This window comes from Xenopus tropicalis, chromosome 1 (assembly GCF_000004195.4).
Source record: "Xenopus tropicalis strain Nigerian chromosome 1, UCB_Xtro_10.0, whole genome shotgun sequence".
In the NCBI taxonomy this organism is placed as follows: Eukaryota; Metazoa; Chordata; class Amphibia; order Anura; family Pipidae; genus Xenopus; species Xenopus tropicalis.
Window position 1 is genome coordinate 54,372,026 of NC_030677.2, and position 18,029 is coordinate 54,390,054.

The following is an 18,029-nucleotide window of genomic DNA, read 5'->3' on the forward strand; positions in this document are numbered from 1 at the left end:
TCTACAAGTGGCACTGCATATATAAATATACACACAAAGTCCACCTTGAAATTAACTTTATTAAGATAGACAGTGGTATTCAGAGAGGATTTGCTGTTGTCCTTTATTTTATTGTATTTTTTTATCTGTTTAATATTATGCTCTGTAGTGCTCATGTTTGGCATTTAAACTTGCCTTGTATGTATGTATTTATGTATATCTTTATTTATAAAGCGCTACTTATGTATGCAGCACTGTACAGTAACTTGTTGCTGGGGTCCTACATACCCTAGCAACCAGAAAGTAGTTTCTTTTCCAGATTGAAAGATCATTTCTATATTATTTGAAAAATCCAATTTTGTCTAATGTAAGAAAATATCATTCTAGGCAACTTATTGAGTTTTCAATGGTTTTAAAATGAATAGTAAATGTAGCTGTTTTTGAAAGTAGTATGTGTCTGCCTTTTGCTATTCTTTGCAGTTTACTTCTGCTACATTCTTTAAACCAGAACCTGCAGTTCAGAGAGGGACAGACAATTACAGCTTTAGAGTAGATTTGGCACGTCATGCCCCTAATGAATGACATAGCCGCACAATGCTAAGCATCCCTAAAAATTATTTCCAAAATCTTGCCAACTATAAATGGAGCATAATTACTATATTTATTGATTCAGTGCTGCAATCACAGCTTGCCTAAAGCTATTTCTTCCTGCAAGTTGATGAAAATGATTATGCTGAGCTCTAGCTGGAGTCTGGTATATTAACTACAGCATCAAAAGAAAACCAGACTCTCCTGCTGTAAATCAGATCCCTCCCAGTTTCCTCTCTTCTGTTTAATTGCCACAAATAAGCATAGTTCACAAACACATCAAAGGCTGGCAGGCAATAAACTGTCCTTGTCAACTTATAGCTATCACATTATAAAATAGCCACCATATCCATTAATAGCTACCTGTATGCCTGCAACATGCCCTCCCGATGTTGCTGGACTACAACTCCCAAAATTCAAGAGACAGCCAAAGACTGTAGGTGGGGTGGTAGGAGTTGCAGTACAAATCTTGCAGGTTGATTATGTCTTCTAATTGAAAAGTCACCTCTTTTTCACAAAGCAAAAGTTATAGAACAATAATAAAATTGCAGAGCCCTGTCAATAAAGAACGGAACATCAGTGCAATGGATTGTGGGTTATGTAGTTCCTGTATGCTGTCTGTAAGCTGTGGAGAGATTTTTAACATCAATGTTTTGGTCCCTCCTCCCCTGCCAGGATTTCAAATGATGCAGAAAGAGAAGAACTGTTTTTGCAGCTGGATATCAGCATATAAAAATGGTATTTACTCATAGGTATATTAGGGGCTTCTGTGCTGTGTGGGGCTTTTTAACAAACTTTGGTTCAAATTTATATTCAGAAAACGATAAGAGAGGAGGAAAATGCAGTCATGCCCATCAGAGGAAATATATAAGGTAATGGCAAACATGGTATCTCCTACGTTTTTGAGAAGCCCTGCAGGTAGAACACTAATAAAATGGAATTGTATAAAAATATTTTTAAAGGAATATTCATAATTTGAGTGTTTTACCTAAAGGGATTCTCAGCATCCACAATGTTAAGGAGTTTTCTGGGGTTTTGTTGCCCACACATATAATTGCCGTTACTCCTAGGAGGCTCACCATAGAGCAGAGGTTTTCAAACTTCTTAGATTCAGCTTCATTATGGTTCAACATTTGAATAGACGCCCTTAAATTACATTCAGATTATTTCAGTAGCCACATGAGCACTGTTTTATGTGGAGCAAACCTGGTTAGTTTGGCAACTCATGTAGCAACACATCTGATCTGATGTTTCAGGCAGTGGTTGTCCAAATAACTACTTCACATAAGAAAACCATGAAGTCTGTTTGGCCAAGCAATGACTTGGGATCTACGGCCAAATTGATTCACCTGTATCTATCGGCATCAGAGAGTATGTTGGGTCAGTGTTACTATTAACTGCCTTTAAATGCATCACTGAATTACGGCCACACAAATATTTATTTTTGCCTCTTAAAATCATAATTCTCAAGTAAGCACCCAGTGCAGATTTTTTTTTTTTTTTTTTACATAGAAAGCCTTTTTATTATCATTATAGCCACCACCTTATGAATGGAGGCATAATTCTGTCCTATATTGTTCTGTAGGTAAGTCGGTAAATGTAATACAGGTATGAGAGCTGTTATCCAGAAACCCGTTATCCAGAAAGCTCCAAAAATATTTCCTTTTCCTTCTGTAATAATAAAACAGTACCTTGTACTTGAACCCATCTAAGATAGAATGAATGTATGTATGAATCCTTATTTAGGGTCAGAATGAATCCCTATTGGGTTTAATTACATTTTTTAAGTAGATTCAGAGGCCTAATTATCAAAATTCGAATTTGTGTAATTTTTGTGCATTCTTCTACCACGCAAAAAACTCACAAAATAAAAAAAATCACAAATGTTGAAAGATCCAAATATAAAAAGCATGAACGAATAAAATTGTGGAACGAAATCCGAATAAGAATACAAAAACCTTAAAATCCCCATTTTCGTAAGGATTTATGAAAGCTTACAAACGAAAAAAAATATCATGAAAATCTCGAAAACCACAAATTAAATAAAGATTGTTGCAATTTGCCTAGGTCAACTCCCATTGACTTTTACATGACCCGGACAGCTATTAGATGGCAGAGTTTTTAAGTTAGTGGTTTTATGTGGTTTTTCCACTTGATAAATAACAAGAAATTCTTGTTTTGAAGCAATTAGTAAAATACCTAATTTCTAAGACTAAAAAGTACGATTTTGGGTAACGAAAAAAAATGAATGTTAGTAGATGGGCCCCTTGAAATATGGTAAACCAAATTATGAAAAGACCCCTTATCCCAAAAACCCCAGGTCCCAAGCCCATACAGATAACAGTACATACAAAGAGCTCAGCATGTGCCCATATTCTTTACTGCCTATAAAGGAAATGAGTAGACAATAAATATACATGGTATGTTTAGCCTTAAAGTTTAAAATTATATAACCTATGGTTTTAGTGGTTAAGAAAGAATAAAAAAATGAAAAAAAAATGTTTTTTTTTACCTTATAAAGAAATAAAAAAAAAGATACATAACTTAAGAAATAAATAAACACATGAACAGCAGTGTAATTCTTGCATGAAATAAAAGGAAAATTGAAAAAAAGAAAATCTTGCTTTAATCTTGCAAATCAAGAAGGATAGTGTAAACAGTACCAATTGTCAGCTGGCCTCATGGAGAATGTTCTTGGATCAAAGCTATGCAGCATTAACAAGATGGATTAAGCAGTATAAAGTATTACATACAAGGAGGCATTGTTGTGCCATGTCATACGCTATACACTTTGTTTGTTTTGGTAGTTTAGTGCCTGCGCTGTCCCTCAGTAAGCTGACCCATTCTCTGAGATCTATTAGAAAGAGGGAATTATTGGTTCGGTCACATACAGAAAGCTGCCTGTGTGTTGCTTATTAATAGTATTTAATAATCTCAAACTTTTCCTAAGAGCCGCCCTCAGTTTTTTTTTAGCAATCCGATTTAGCTGTTTAATACACCGGTCTCATCCCACATGCTAAAATCGACCCCAGAATTTGATTTGCCTTCATTTGAGCATCAACCAACTTGGCTACCAAGATGAAAAACCCAGTGCTGAATTGGCTGTATTTATTCATGGACAAAATATTATATTTTATGACCTTTAAACCAAATGCCAAAGAATCATCCAAGGAAGATACAAATGCCAACAGCTATGAAGTGTCTCTCTTCAAAAAAGGCGACCTTCTGGAAGTTCCAAGGACTCTCTTTGTCCATTTTGGCATATATTTGGGAAATAACAAGGTTGCCCATTTGATGCCTGATATTCTTCCAGCTTTTACTTCAGACAAGTCTCGCATTCAGCAAGTGGTGACAAACAAAAGGCTTATAGTGGGGGTCATTGCTAAAATGGCTAGTGTTAGAGTGGACTCGGTGCAGGATTTCGCCTACGGTGGAACCATCATAATTAACCACATGGATCACAGAGTTACAAATAAGCCTCTGCCTTCAGAAGAAATAGTCACGAGAGCTGAGAAACTAGTTGGTGTCACATCATACAGCCTGCTGTGGCACAACTGTGAGCATTTTGTAAATGACTGCAGATACGGCATGCCTGTGAGCTTTCAGACTGATCAGGTAAACAGGAGCCTGTATTATTTTTCTTAATATTTTGTGACCATGACCAATACTTTGCATAAAGTAAATAACTGAAACTAGTAGGGCTGCTTTCTCTTGCTGTGGTTCTGTGTTTGATCGATGGCACTATCTGCATGCACATTGTATGTCTTACCATAAATACCTAACTAATCCAGTTTCATCTCCTAAATTCTGTGTTATATTCTGAGGTCTTATTTAAAATAATATACCATTTCCTATTTGAAATATTTACAATTCATAGCAGAAGAGATCTGGTTTTCATATTTTAAGTTTTAAGTTCTGCCAAGTATTTTTCCTCTGGCTTTTTAATCTGTCTAACACCATTCTATTTCAAGATTCCTAAAAATCAGGGGTCCCCAACCTTTTTTACCCGTGACCAACAAATATATAATTATAAAGAAAGTTGGGAACCAATGCAAACATAGGGGGTGCCCAATAAGGACCGTGATTGATTATTTGGTACCACTGGGAGCAACATCCACAGGGTTGGTGAGCAGCATGTTGCTTGTGAGCCAGTGGTTGGGGATCACACCTTATAGTATAAATGGAGAGACACAAACTGCTGGTTTGGCATCCAAATATATGGGGCCAAACCAAACAAGTGTCTGAGATGCTTATTAGTGAATACAGCAGGCAGATTTTCCCATGGCTGGTCCTAGACGTTAGAAAGAAAAGACACAGATGTAAGACCTCAGCAAATAAATGCCACACGGGTCAGAGAGGTGAAACCATCTCACATACAGCCAAGGGCAAGCAAGAAGCTCAGATACGCAAATTACAAAAACAAATAGTGTATTATACATCTAAAAAAAGAAACATAGTCCATAATATGTAACATTCCGTAGTGTTCATCTGTGTGCTTCTTTACCTAGTACTAGACATAAGCCAGACTGTAGGTAGGGCTGTAGGTACCCCTGTCTCAGCTGTAACATCCCAGACATATATGTACTCTAAATATACTCTAAATTCTGTATTTTCTCTCTCTCACCTCAAAATGTCTGCTTGAAAATCAATAATACATTTTTCATGAACACTACTGCACTGTGCAGTTTTTGAGAGTGCTGCACAGGTTATATTGGCTTTCTGTATGACTTTTGCTTTAAGCAGTAAGACTAGCACCCACTGTGTTTCTACGGCATTAATTGACAGAACCTTGACTTTAATTTGTTTGAAGTACATTCGATTGGACCATGCTACGTGTCCCTCGGCTTTCATTTAAGGAGAATCGATACACATCTTGGTAGATAGGTATAGGAATTAAATTATAGCCAAGCTACTTAACTTTTAATTGTAATACTTATAGTCTAACAACAAAACAGCAATCCCTTTCTATTTCTATGTCTAAGAATATTTCCTCTTGTCTACATGGATACCCCAAGCGCTGGCAGGATGGAATAACTCCACTAAGAGTAGTATTAATTCCACTGCAGGATACAATGATCACTTCTATACTTACCCAAACCTTCTATTGAAACTATACATAAATTGAGTTAGCAACTTTTTTGGTGCAGAAATACCTTAGCCAAGATAGCTTTTACATTCAAGAAATCCGACGCAAGCCCAGATACATTTTTCAATACAGAATCAAGGATAATGGGAGATTATCTACAAACAGATGGATATTATATGCTGAACTTGCAGTTAATGTAAGAATTCTGTGAATCTGCCGTTTGTATGATCTGAGTGTCATTTCACGACATATAGCATTATGAAAAAAAATCCTTGACATGTTATATTTTAAATATATCCGTATAATAACAAAAATTAGTAAACCTATGACTTCTTACACCTAAAAGCAATAATAATAATATACAGATTAAAAGATCCAGAGAAAAATCAGAAATGTAGACATTCAGTAGAAAACATGGAGGTAGATGCACTTTCACTTTACCATTACTCACCCTCTGCAAATGAACCTTCAAACCCCTAGGAACATCTGTGTTCCTATATTACCCTGTAATGATCCTCGTTCAAAAAAGTTTTGCTAATGCTAATTAGAAGATAACCCAGCTGAGCTCACTATGGAACAAAAAACAGTTTTCTGCTAGTGAAATTCCTAATAATTGCTCTTATGTAACTGCAGCTTAGTTTGTACAGCAGCATAGTTTATTAGGAAACTATTAATTAGGTTTATTAGGAAACTATTAAACCTGGAAATTGTTTACCTGAAAGCCCAAAAAGAACCTGCATATTCTCCATATAGTCAAACACCGTGTAGCAAGCTACTTCTGGTATGATATCATGATCTCTTTTCAAAACCTATAGCACAAGGTGAGCGAAAGGTAAAACTCCTATGTGTCCTGTGCTATGGATTAATAGCATAGTGAATATGCATTTTACATGGCTGAGAATAATGCAGGGACAGATTGCCAGTGAAGAATAGACCTTCTCAGCCAGAGGGAGATTTATGGATACTGTTCCCAAATTGTCTGTGAGAGATAATGGAGGAATGCTCAGAATGTAGGCATTTTAGATCTGTCTGGGTCCTACTGTAAAACCTATTAAACCCTATTAGGGGACTAACCTGACTATCCCTAGATGGTAACTAAGCTGCATGGATCCATATTGGTGGCAAAACAATCATTATGGGTTTATTTAATGTTGATGTGATGTGTATGTTTTTTAGCAGGTATGAAGATCTAAATAATGAAAAGATTCCCAAATATTCTGGACAATAGATCCTATACCTGTAAAAATATGTTTTTGTTTGAAAAAACCACATTCCCTTATATAATATAGAATCTATTTGCTTGTTATAACCATGGTAATGGTGTTTTAAAGAACCATTTTGCCGGAACTCCCATTATTATTCATTTCAAATGCTTAAGGAAAGCTAATTATGGGTACAATGTCCTTTGTCTGTGAATTCAAGTTTAGATTTGCAGTTGTCCAACAAGTGAAATTAGGGGTGAAAAGTCTTAATAACAGGTGAGGCGCACATCAGAGGAGCTTGCTGAAGGACATTTGGGCTCATTCTAGATTATAAAGGAACTGAAAAAACATTTCTTGAAAGGGAACCCAATAAACAGAAACAGTGAAGTTATTTTCTGACTACTGATCAGTGATGTTTGTCCAGCCATGCATGAAGATCAACAGGGAGAACAAATGTCTGTGGCTGTTATATAATGCTATGTGCAAAGTGAGGATCTGACAGGTTAGACACAGAAATTTCACTGTCTGATTATTCTAAAATAACTGTAAAATGATTCTAAAATAATAAAGAAATGACTACTTGTGCAGCTAGGCACAACATACACTAATATCAGCAGAGACACTTGATTGTTAAAGGGATTGTTCATTTTTACGTTAGCTTTTAGAATAGAATACATTACTCTTAGCAACTTTTCAATTAGATTTCATTTTTTATTTTTTGTAGTTCATCAAACACCTCTCCTATTCATCTTCCATCCTCTCATTTAAACTACTGCCTGGTTGCTAGGGTAATTTTGACCCCAGCAACCAGGTAGTTACTGAAATGCCACACTGGAGAGCTGCTGAAGGGAAAGCTAAATAATGAAAAAAACTAAAAGAAATAACAATTGCAAATAGTCTTATAATATGAATGTCTACAACATACAGAAAGTTAATTTAAAGGTGAACCTTTAAGGAAACTTTTTGAGCAATAAAATTCCTGCCTGTGATTTGCCAATCAAAATATTTTTGCCAGGCTTTTAACTAAGATATTCTAGGGCAGGGGTCTTCAAACTTTTTAAACAGGGGGCCAGTTGATTGTCCCTCAGACTGTTGGGGGACTGGACTATAGTCCTCAAACCCCCCCAAACTACAGGCTGTTCCCTCCCTCTCCCTGCTCCCCTGCTCCGTCCTCCCTCTCCCAGTGGGGCCAGGTAAATTACCTTGCGGGGCTACTGGCCTAGTAACCAACAGCAACTATTTCTCAGAGAGCACTGGTTGGCCAAAATGTCTGAATGGTTCATCAAATCAGATGCTATAATGGAGAATGATTCTGTAAATGAGCTGTGGGTCTAGCCATAACTTATCCATACCTCCAGAAGGTCCCAATTGGTTTTGAAACAGACCTCAGTTGGTTCTATACTGTCCTGCTTTTAGCATTTAAATGTTAGGACATATACTTAAAGAACACCTTCAAAGCTTCTTGTCTAATGTCCTTAATTCCAGTCAAATGTGCAAAATTTTCCTTCAGTACCTCTGTCATTTATATTCCATGATTTAGCTGCTGCATCTCAAAAAGAATGTGGAAATTTAACCCTTCTTACAACTAAAGGTGGCCATACACATTCAGATTATGTTTAGATGAACGTTTGGATATCGTTTGGATGTTCTGAACATGAAATAGTTGGCAGACACCAATCATACGAAAGTGACTTCCACTGTAGGCCAAGGATATCTTCTGATGCACAATGCATGCACAGATTTTTCCTTATCCAAAATTTTCTAACCTGCCTTATCGACTAAATGACCAATCGCCATGGTACAAAATTTATCGGGACAATAATACTGAGCCCACACACGGTCCAAAACGTATGATTTTATCGGTATGTGTATGGCTAGCTTTACTCTGTGTTTACAGATAAGGCACAACAAACCTACTTACATTTCTGTATTCTTCTTATTTGACTGCTGCATCTGCCATGCCACTACTTTGCCTTTATCTGCTCAATATGCATTCTCTTCTTGTTTCTGCTGTCTCTGCTACTTTGGGGGGGGGGTCCATAAACTGTACTGCACTTAAAGATATCCTTGGGCTTTCTTTTGTTGTGTCCCAGGGGGCAGCAATGACTGGCAAAGAGGCAGTATCCCCAGCACATGAGAATATAACAATGGAACACAATAGGTCTGCAACACAACTTTACTCAGGGAGGCTCCTTGCACAAGCAGTGCCAGATAAAAATATAAAAATAGGACTGATTAGGATCACTAAATTTAATGACCGTCTGACCTTAATAGGCAAAATAAATAGAAGATAAAAGTTTGCAGTATCTTTTTATCTTTGCAGACTATGCATGATAAGTCAGGAAATTGGGTAATAAAAATTGACTTCATACACAACAGGGTAGTGTGAAAGATCAGTGGCTAATTTATCTTAAGATCAAGGATATGCCCTCACCACAAACATTAGCATATAAAAAGGCCGTACCCACGGTTATGACAGAAAGGCTGTCTGCGTAAAATTAGATGAGAGATCAGACTTTCTTGTTCTTCAAATCTCAATAGCTCGGTCATTTTTCAGGTAAGCTGAATGTGGGCACTCATCTATCATCTCTTCCAGACTCTCTGGGAAGTTGAAGCCATTAGTAGAGAATTTTCTTAGCTACCGACGTTATTAGCCACTGACTAAGGGCTTTTGTTGACATGACAGGGCCGCCCTTTTGTGAGCTTTGTTCCCGGGGTTTAAACATTTGCATAATGGATTAGCTTTGTCAAAATGCAGATTAATGGATTGCTCTGTTTTTTTGCCTTTCTGGTTGATTGAGTTAAACAAGTGGATGCTCCTGTTTACAAAAAAAAGAGATGAATATGTATATATTTACATTGCAAAATAGGGTTTTAAGAGAAAAGAGACTGCTGTTAGTGCTTGGATCGGTTCCTGCAGTTAGTGCAGTTAGAAAGGTAAGGGATTTCTTGCCTGGAATGCTTGGAAGCTGAGTTGGTATAGCCTTAACAGTAGGATTGTTTTGCTATTAACAAAATTATATTCTAGCTTAGGTCACATCAATTCAAAGAGACTATTTTTATTCTAGAAGCATAGTAAGCAGGACCCTATGGAAAAAGGCTTTGACGGAAATCTGAGACTAGGTGCAGAGTGAAGCACTGGCGGGGTGCCAGACACCCTCTCCTTACTACTTGCCATAGGTGGGGCATATTAAGGCATTAAGTATGGGTTATTCCTTTTGGTCTGCATCCTCCAGTGATTGCTAGTTTGCACATAGTGCATAGCAGGGCACAGAATTCAGTGTATTTTAGCTGAAGCAGCAGCCCCCAGACTGCCCCTGTACATTTTATTTACTTGAATGGGAAATCCCTGAATTCCAGTTCTGTCACTTTTCAGGTTCCTAGAGTAGCTCTCGGATAAAAGTGCCAATACTGCTAATGTCAGGTGTTTTTTTTCATAGGAATAGGAGGTGGCAGAGGGAATCTTGGGCACCAGACCACAGACTGAAATACGTCAGTGGGCAAAATGCCCAGTGTGCTATCCAGGTGGATAGTTGCACACTGTAATTTTATGAGTATTGTGTAATAATTCATAGATACTGAAAACTTTACCCTGCACTGTAAAATATGAAAGTGATAGTCTTTTTTTACATGATAGGGGATTATACTAACTAAGGAATCCTCCAAAAGCATGAGCATTTCCATAGGCATGTGAATAACCAGTGGATTTGTTTCTACTGCCGAGCTAGTGCTGCCATTTACACTTAAGCAACCTATTCAGAGATAAAAATCCCTCAAAAAAGTACACTTGGGGGTTACTTTATTAATCCATGAGCGATATCCATGTCTCACATTCTTTCCTGCATTTTTTTTTTTGCCAGTTGCAAAAAATAAATCAAAATAGAAAAAAATCACAGCAGAAAAACTCTCCAGGTTTTGAGTGGTGAGTCTTTTAGGTGAATGCCAAAAAAAAAAAAAAAAAGATGCAGGGAAATTTAGTGAGGCAAAATTATGCAAGTAAGGACTTTTTACTTTGTTTAACCTGATCCCCCTAATGTGGTACAAGTGAAAACTTACCATGTGTAAGCTGTGCTTAGACTGCATTTTAATGATATACACATTCAGTGGCATTATGTCAGTGTTTAAAATTATGTAATAAATATATATTGTTGCACATTTCCCTTTTTTTTCTCCCATGTGAAAATGGAGGAGTGGGGACTGTCCGTTATTTATATGATTTCGATGGTGGTTATTCAGTTTATGTTCACATGTGTATGAGCGTACGTATGCACATATGAGTGGATAGAGGTGCATTTACTGAATGTATACTGATTTAGGGTTCTTGCAAAATATTCAACCAGGAAATCCATTTAAAATGGAATGTGTTATTAAAGTGGCAAACATTTTCTTAAACCGCGTACTTTTTTGTTTATAATATAAATATCAGTCTGTCTCTTTCTTTTATTTGTAAAGTAGTATATATGTATATATATATATATATATATATATACATACAGGTATGGGACCTGTTATCCAGAATACTCAGGACTTGGGGTTTTCCGGATCAGGGATCTTTCCATAATTTAGATCGCCATAACTTAAGTCTGCTAAAAATCATTTTAATATTGAATAAACCCAATAGGCTTGTTTTGCCTAATTATTATATCTTACGTTCTTTATTATTATTACTACAGAGAAAAAGGAAATAATTTAAAAAAAAAATAGAATTATATGCTTATAATGGAGTCTATGGGAGATGGCCTTTCCGTAATTCGGAACTTTCTGGATAATGGGTTTCCGGATAAGGGATCCCATACCTTTTATATATATTTGTATAGATAGATAGAAATACACAATTCCACTAAATGTATAAAAATTAACAATTACAAATTATTCTAGGAAAATTGGAGAAGAGGTCCCACACATCACATGCAAAATCTCTTACTATTTGATACTTACTTACTTACTACAAAAAGTCTCATTTTAAAATTAAAATACAGATTATATTACACAGTAATATGTCACAGGCACCAAGTGACACATTCTGTGTAAAAATTAAATCACATTATAAAATATAATTATAATACATTAGCTACAGCTAAGGGTAATATTAAAAAAAAAGTTTTAATGACAAAGATACTGCAGTGTCAATGTGCCACCCACTTTGAGATTAGCCAATCACCACTGACTTTACACCGTGATGTCAAAAGGTTCTCCCCATGTGGCCAGCAAGAAGTAGAGATTAGCTCCAGACAAAGCTTTACTGTGGAAGCTTTTACTCAAACTCTAAGGTGAGCACAATGAAATCACTATTAGTGGGAATGATTGTTTTTATTTTTGAAAAAATCTTTATTTTGGCCAACTTGAAAGTGTTTAGTGTATCGTCAAAAAAAAGCAGATGCAGGCAGCCTTGCAATGTTCCTTTTATCAAGAGAGGTGACTTGCTGGAAGTTCCTAGAACACTGTTTGTTCATTTTGGAATCTATTTAGGGAATAACAAAGTGGCCCATTTGATGCCGGATATTCTTCCAGCTCTGTCAGATGATACATGTTTAATAAGGAGAGTAGTGACGAACAAAAGGCTTATAATGGGCGTTTTGGCCAAGATAGCCAGCATAAGAGTGGACTCTGTGCAGGATTTTGCCTATGGTGGAAATATCTTAGTAAACCACATGGACAAAAGCTTCAAGACAAAACCTCTCACTAATGAAGAAGTGGCTCGGAGAGCAGAGAAACTGGTTGGATCTACACCTTACAGCCTTCTGTGGAACAACTGTGAGCACTTTGTCACTTACTGCAGATATGGCATGCCTGTCAGCTTTCAGACTGAGAAGGTAAATTCCATGTATAGGTTTGTGGCACATTCCTGACTACTGATTTTACACTAATATTATGGCTTACTGTGTCTATTAATATAAAATGTCATATTGCTTACATATGTAAATAATAATTACAGCAATAATATTTATGTAAATAACAATAAGAAAATACAAAAACAGATAAGTTTAGCGGACACCCACAAAATGTACAGGCAACCCAGCCAAACCTTTATTGTGATACATTCTAATTCTAATCTTGTGACCTCTATTAATGCTATTTGGGAAACAATGATTTTGTTTCTAATCTGCTATTTGCATTACAGAATGTGTTAGGATTATAGGAGTTGCTTAAAGTTTCCAAAAGAAGTTTTCAGAAGTTTATGGGCTGAGCAGGGTTGTTCTTGAGTTTATTGCCTTGATGTGAAGCCTGGCAGGTAATACTCGTTTCCTTTGAAACAATGGAGGCTTATTGTAAATAACCTCTAACTCTCTTAATAGCTGTAGACTTCCATTTGTTACAGGATACATAAAATCCAGAACAGTATCTGCTAAGGGGGCAAGAAGGTGTTACTTCCTCGCAATAGTGCAATAAAATCTTTCTTTCTTTCTTTCTTTCTCATATTCTCTGAAATAATCAAATTGTTAGGATTCCTCTTTAACAGTCTAATTATAGTCCTTAAATGCTGTGCTTACGTTTTTTTAAAGCTCCGGAATAAGACATGACATAAATCATGTGAATTAAGGTTAATATTAAGGAGCATGCGATTTGTAGCAAACAAAGCAGTTAATGCTTTGGTTTCATTTAAAACTCTAATTAAGAGGAATGGGCTAAGTGATTTGGACTTTGCTACTAATAGCTCGATTCTCTGTAATATCCAAGGCTTCACAGGACACACTGCGGTATTTAAACTGTGGAGTATTCCGATTCCAAAATACATAGCATACAAACAACAAAGAATTTTAGAGGCATTCTGCAAGATCTATATAGTCATTAATACATCCTAATAACTAATGTAAATGTTACATGTTTACTTTCCTTTTGTATTGGACATTATTCAAGTGCATTTAAAATATGATAGTTAAGATGATTTAAAGATTATCTGAAACATTGGGACAGAAATTAAATGGGACATTAGAAGACTCATTTACAAAGACCCTGAAAGAAAGTGCTTGAACTCTAGGGGTGCAGAATCACTCCCCTTTTTGCTCATTCACTAAGACATAAACTGCGTCCATTTCTTGGTGCATTCTCTACCTCACATCAGATTAAAAAGCTGACATTAAGTGCAGTGCTGGTGGATATGGTAGCTTTAATGATATGAAAGTTATTGGATGGAATGGGCGTACCTTCCCAGCCCACCCCTCAGCACTGCTGAACACCAGAAACACTGTATTTATAAAGGGAGCACAGGTCTTTGAGGTGCATTCTGAAGCACAGAATTTTGTGCCTTTTTTAAAATAACCACTTAGATCTTATTTAAAAGGTGTTAAGTGCATGCCATAAAACTCCATATTTTGTACCTGGCACTGATTTTTTGGCCTCTTTGCATTCCTAGAATGGGGCACAATAAGTTGGGCCTTAACTTGCATGCAGCCTTGTCTGTGTTGAGTGGCACTGCATACTGCTCAAGATGGGGCATCAGTGGACTGCAAGGACCTGGAGAGCCTGGTAATTAATGCATATGGCAGGCATTGAATACAGGGATTCCCTTGCACTTGCATGAGTTGCTTTCTGTATGGACCCTAAGGAGCACAACGTTGTGCCACGTACCCCTAGCATTTCAAAATGAACCTGACTGTAAAATTTGCAGCCATGTTCTTGCGTCTTTAGAAATACCTAAATAACAGATTCATCATACTCCTGTACCACACATGCAATATTTCTGGAAACATTTTTTTATTTTAAGTTTAGCAACAACAGACATTACAGCCAGTATGTGTGTGTGTGACTATATATTTATAGATCTCTTAAAATGCATTTATTTAGTGAAGCATATGCTCATTAAAGCAATACTCTGTGCTACATCTCTCATCTTGCTTAATTCTAATCTTGCTCAGTCCCACACCTTATGTCTAAACCCCTTCTCCTTATAGATTGCAAGCAGGGCAGGGCTCTCTTCACCTCTTGCATCGGTTATTGATTGCTCTATATATAATTCCATATGTCCAACGTATAAACCCACTTATTGTACAGAGCTGATGAATATGTTGGTGCTTTATAAATACATGATAATAATAATTTAAGAAGTCCAATGTTTTGAAAGTCCTGAATGTTTCAATAATAGTTATACCTTCAATCCCAGAAAGAAAACCATCAGTAAGAGTAATGTGATTGCCTCCTTGCAGAACCTGACGACTGAATCTCGGAATGTATATACTTAATTGACTATATTGATTTTATTTTGCAGTTCTGTGAGACAGTAAAGAAGATAATTCGAGATCGGAGAAGCATTTTACTTTCTGCTGCTATTGGCATGGCATCATTCCTATGTATGGGCTTTGGACTGTACACCATCCTTCCCAGTTTTTTCATTACCTTTACATTGTGGATGGCAAGCTAACCATACTGGACTACAACAAGCCAGCAATGTACATGATTTAGAAAGCATATCATGGGCTGCCTGAATATTATTGACTGAAGGTCCCATTGGCACTGCATGATCTTGTCCCATCCCAAGCATCATAATCAATGTGTGGAAGAAAAAGGAACGGTGTACAACATAGTTCAGTCATTCAGTACCTGTACTATAATTAATGTTTACATTTGCTAAATATTATTACTGTTTAAGCTGTTTATTTTCTTCTATGTTATTACAAGTGAATAGTCTCAGTACAATGGGAGTTGTGGCTATACAACTATTAACATGTACACATAAGATCATCTTTATAAAGCTGTGTAAAAGTATTATAATATCATTACCAATGACATTATCACACCATGATTCTCCATGTAAAAGCATACATATAAGTGTAAAATATTTCACACAGCTTTATTAGTATGGCCCAAAGTCTTTTGTGAGCAACATATAGAACAGCAGAACCAGAGAACCTGGAAAAGAAGTAGCTAAATAAATCATGGGCTACAAAACAAAATCCCCTAAGCTGTTACAGAGCAAGCTGTGAGTGAAAGCTTTAGGCAGTACTGAATGATACCTCATGAACAGAGTGAATCCATTGGCAGCCTGTTTCTTTGAAATGAATTGCATTTGGATGTATGTATATCTTTATTTATAGTGCAGCACTGTATATATTTACAGTAGAGTTATAGTTCAAACAGGGCACAAACACTACAATAAACAAATATAAGTACAATTGGTACAGTCAAGTGTCACATGTTAAGAGACACAAGAGAAAGGCGGTCGCTGCCCTGGTGGTTTGTAGCACTTTAAAGAAAATATTGTTTTTAAGATATGATATTTACATTATGGTATTATTATTGCAGGGACAACCTTCAGTGCAGTAGATACATACATATACCAATCATGGATGAGAATATGAGCACAGACTGGATATAAGGCAAATGCTAAAAGAGTATTGTCCTCAATTTTAAAAATGCATTTATTAAAGCTTTTCCTGTTAAAATGTTATTGTGTTATCAATCCAATATTAATGCTTTGCTTGACATAGGGCTCATCTTGGCATCAATTGCCCCTCACAATGCATTGGATAGAGGGGGTTTATGCTTTAGGTGTTACTGGCAACATGAAATTTAAGTAGAGGATTTCAAAAGCTTTGTGATCACTGTTTTTGTTGTGAAGATGTATGTCCAGTTACTGCTCATAAAGCGCCCAGCCTGCAAGGTTGCCCCGGGCAAATGCCTCTATGTATTTGTGCTGTCATACAAAAAGGTCAGACCTCTGACCCAGGTAGCACTGGGTGAAAACTACACAGACCCTTTATTTTAACCGTGTAGAGCTGGATTCCAGTCAAAATTATACAGCAGAGGTACCTGATAAATGTTTTAAACTTGACATGGCCTTTACAGACATTGCAATATATGCTTAAGAGGTATCTTTATAAACAGCAATGGCTTATTAAAAAAGGTTTTTGTGTCATAAATGTTGCTTTTTTAATATAAATAATGGTGTTTCTCCAGATCTGTTAATCAGCTGGCTTTGGTTTTTTTTAGTGGCCAGAAACAGCAGTGCAGAGTCCTAGGACTTTAATCCATAAGCCATAATACAGGTGATGCTTGGTGGGGGGTACACCTACACGGATAGTCATATTGTAAGTGGAGATTGTGTATGTTAAGCACCAGCACACAAGGATACAATGATGCGGGGATATGCCCTGAGTTTATTGTGTCACACACAAATGCACAGGATGTCCCCACATCATTGTATCCTTGTGTACCAGTCCTAATTTTGCCTTTACTATAAATTGGTAGAGTGCCGATCCCCCTTGGACTGTGCACAGGTAGTTTAGGAGCCTGGGTGTGCAGCTGCATTCCTATACTTCAGTATACTTGAGTCCGTGTATGTTGCCTGGAACACAGTTTTGCCACATAAAGGGCAGCCTGCTTCAAAATCATTCCATAGATTTTCCATGATATTCAAGTTGGGGGACTGTGACGGCCATTCCAGAATATTGTACTTGTCATTGTCTTGTTGGAATATCCAACCCCTGCATAACCTCAACTTTGTGACTGATGCTTGAACATTATCCTGAAGAATTTGTTGATATTGGGTTGAATTCATCCGACCCTCAACTTAAAGAAGAGCTCCAGTCCCTGAACTAGCTCCACAACGTGGTGGACCCTCCACCAAATGTGACAGTAGGTAGCAGATGTTTTTCTTGGAATGTGGTGTTCTTCTTCCGCCATGCAAAATGCTTTTTGTTGTGACCAAATAACTAAATTTTTGTCTCATCATAATTTTTATATTATTTTTGGTTCAAGAATAAATTTTAAATGGTAAGGTGAATTATTTGCTATGTAAACAGTGTAATTTAGAAATAAAAAGTACCCCATAAAAATCATGACAGTATCCTTTAAAATTAAGTAGATGCTTAAAAAAATACTCCTAACTGTATCTGCCTCCAGACAGCCAGTACTGTGTTTCAGTCCATGATAGCGGCTAGTCTTACAAGAGAAAACTTGTGGGGCCAGTAATGCTTCACTGCCCAGGGACAGAACAAAGCTAAATGACTGATTGCGTTCAGGTTTCCCTAAATTGCATCCCTAACCTATCAGTAATACACCAGATACACTCATTGTACTTTAACCTTTTATTTATGCAATGTCAGGGTTGTAGCTGGGTAGTGCAATTGCCTTGGATGTCTCACATTATTTCCTGCCATGCCATCTTGTTATGCTATCAATGAGAAAAGAAAGAGGGCAAAGGAATTAAAAGGGTCCATAGCCACTGGGTCCTAAAT

The 18,029-nt window shown here is 36.8% G+C and overlaps 1 protein-coding gene and 1 pseudogene across 1 annotated transcript; both read left to right on the forward strand.

Moving 5' to 3' along the window:
* Positions 1–3,473: 3,473 nt before the first annotated feature.
* On the forward strand, positions 3,474–4,298 carry LOC108648176 (annotated as a pseudogene).
* Positions 4,299–12,129: 7,831 nt separating this feature from the next.
* Positions 12,130–16,235, forward strand: lrat (lecithin retinol acyltransferase). Its single transcript, NM_203810.1, has 2 exons — positions 12,130–12,668; positions 15,062–16,235. Exons 1-2 carry the CDS (start codon positions 12,135–12,137, stop codon positions 15,212–15,214), a joined length of 687 nt encoding a protein of 228 aa, NP_989141.1. The 5' UTR covers positions 12,130–12,134; the 3' UTR covers positions 15,215–16,235.
* Positions 16,236–18,029: the final 1,794 nt, after the last annotated feature.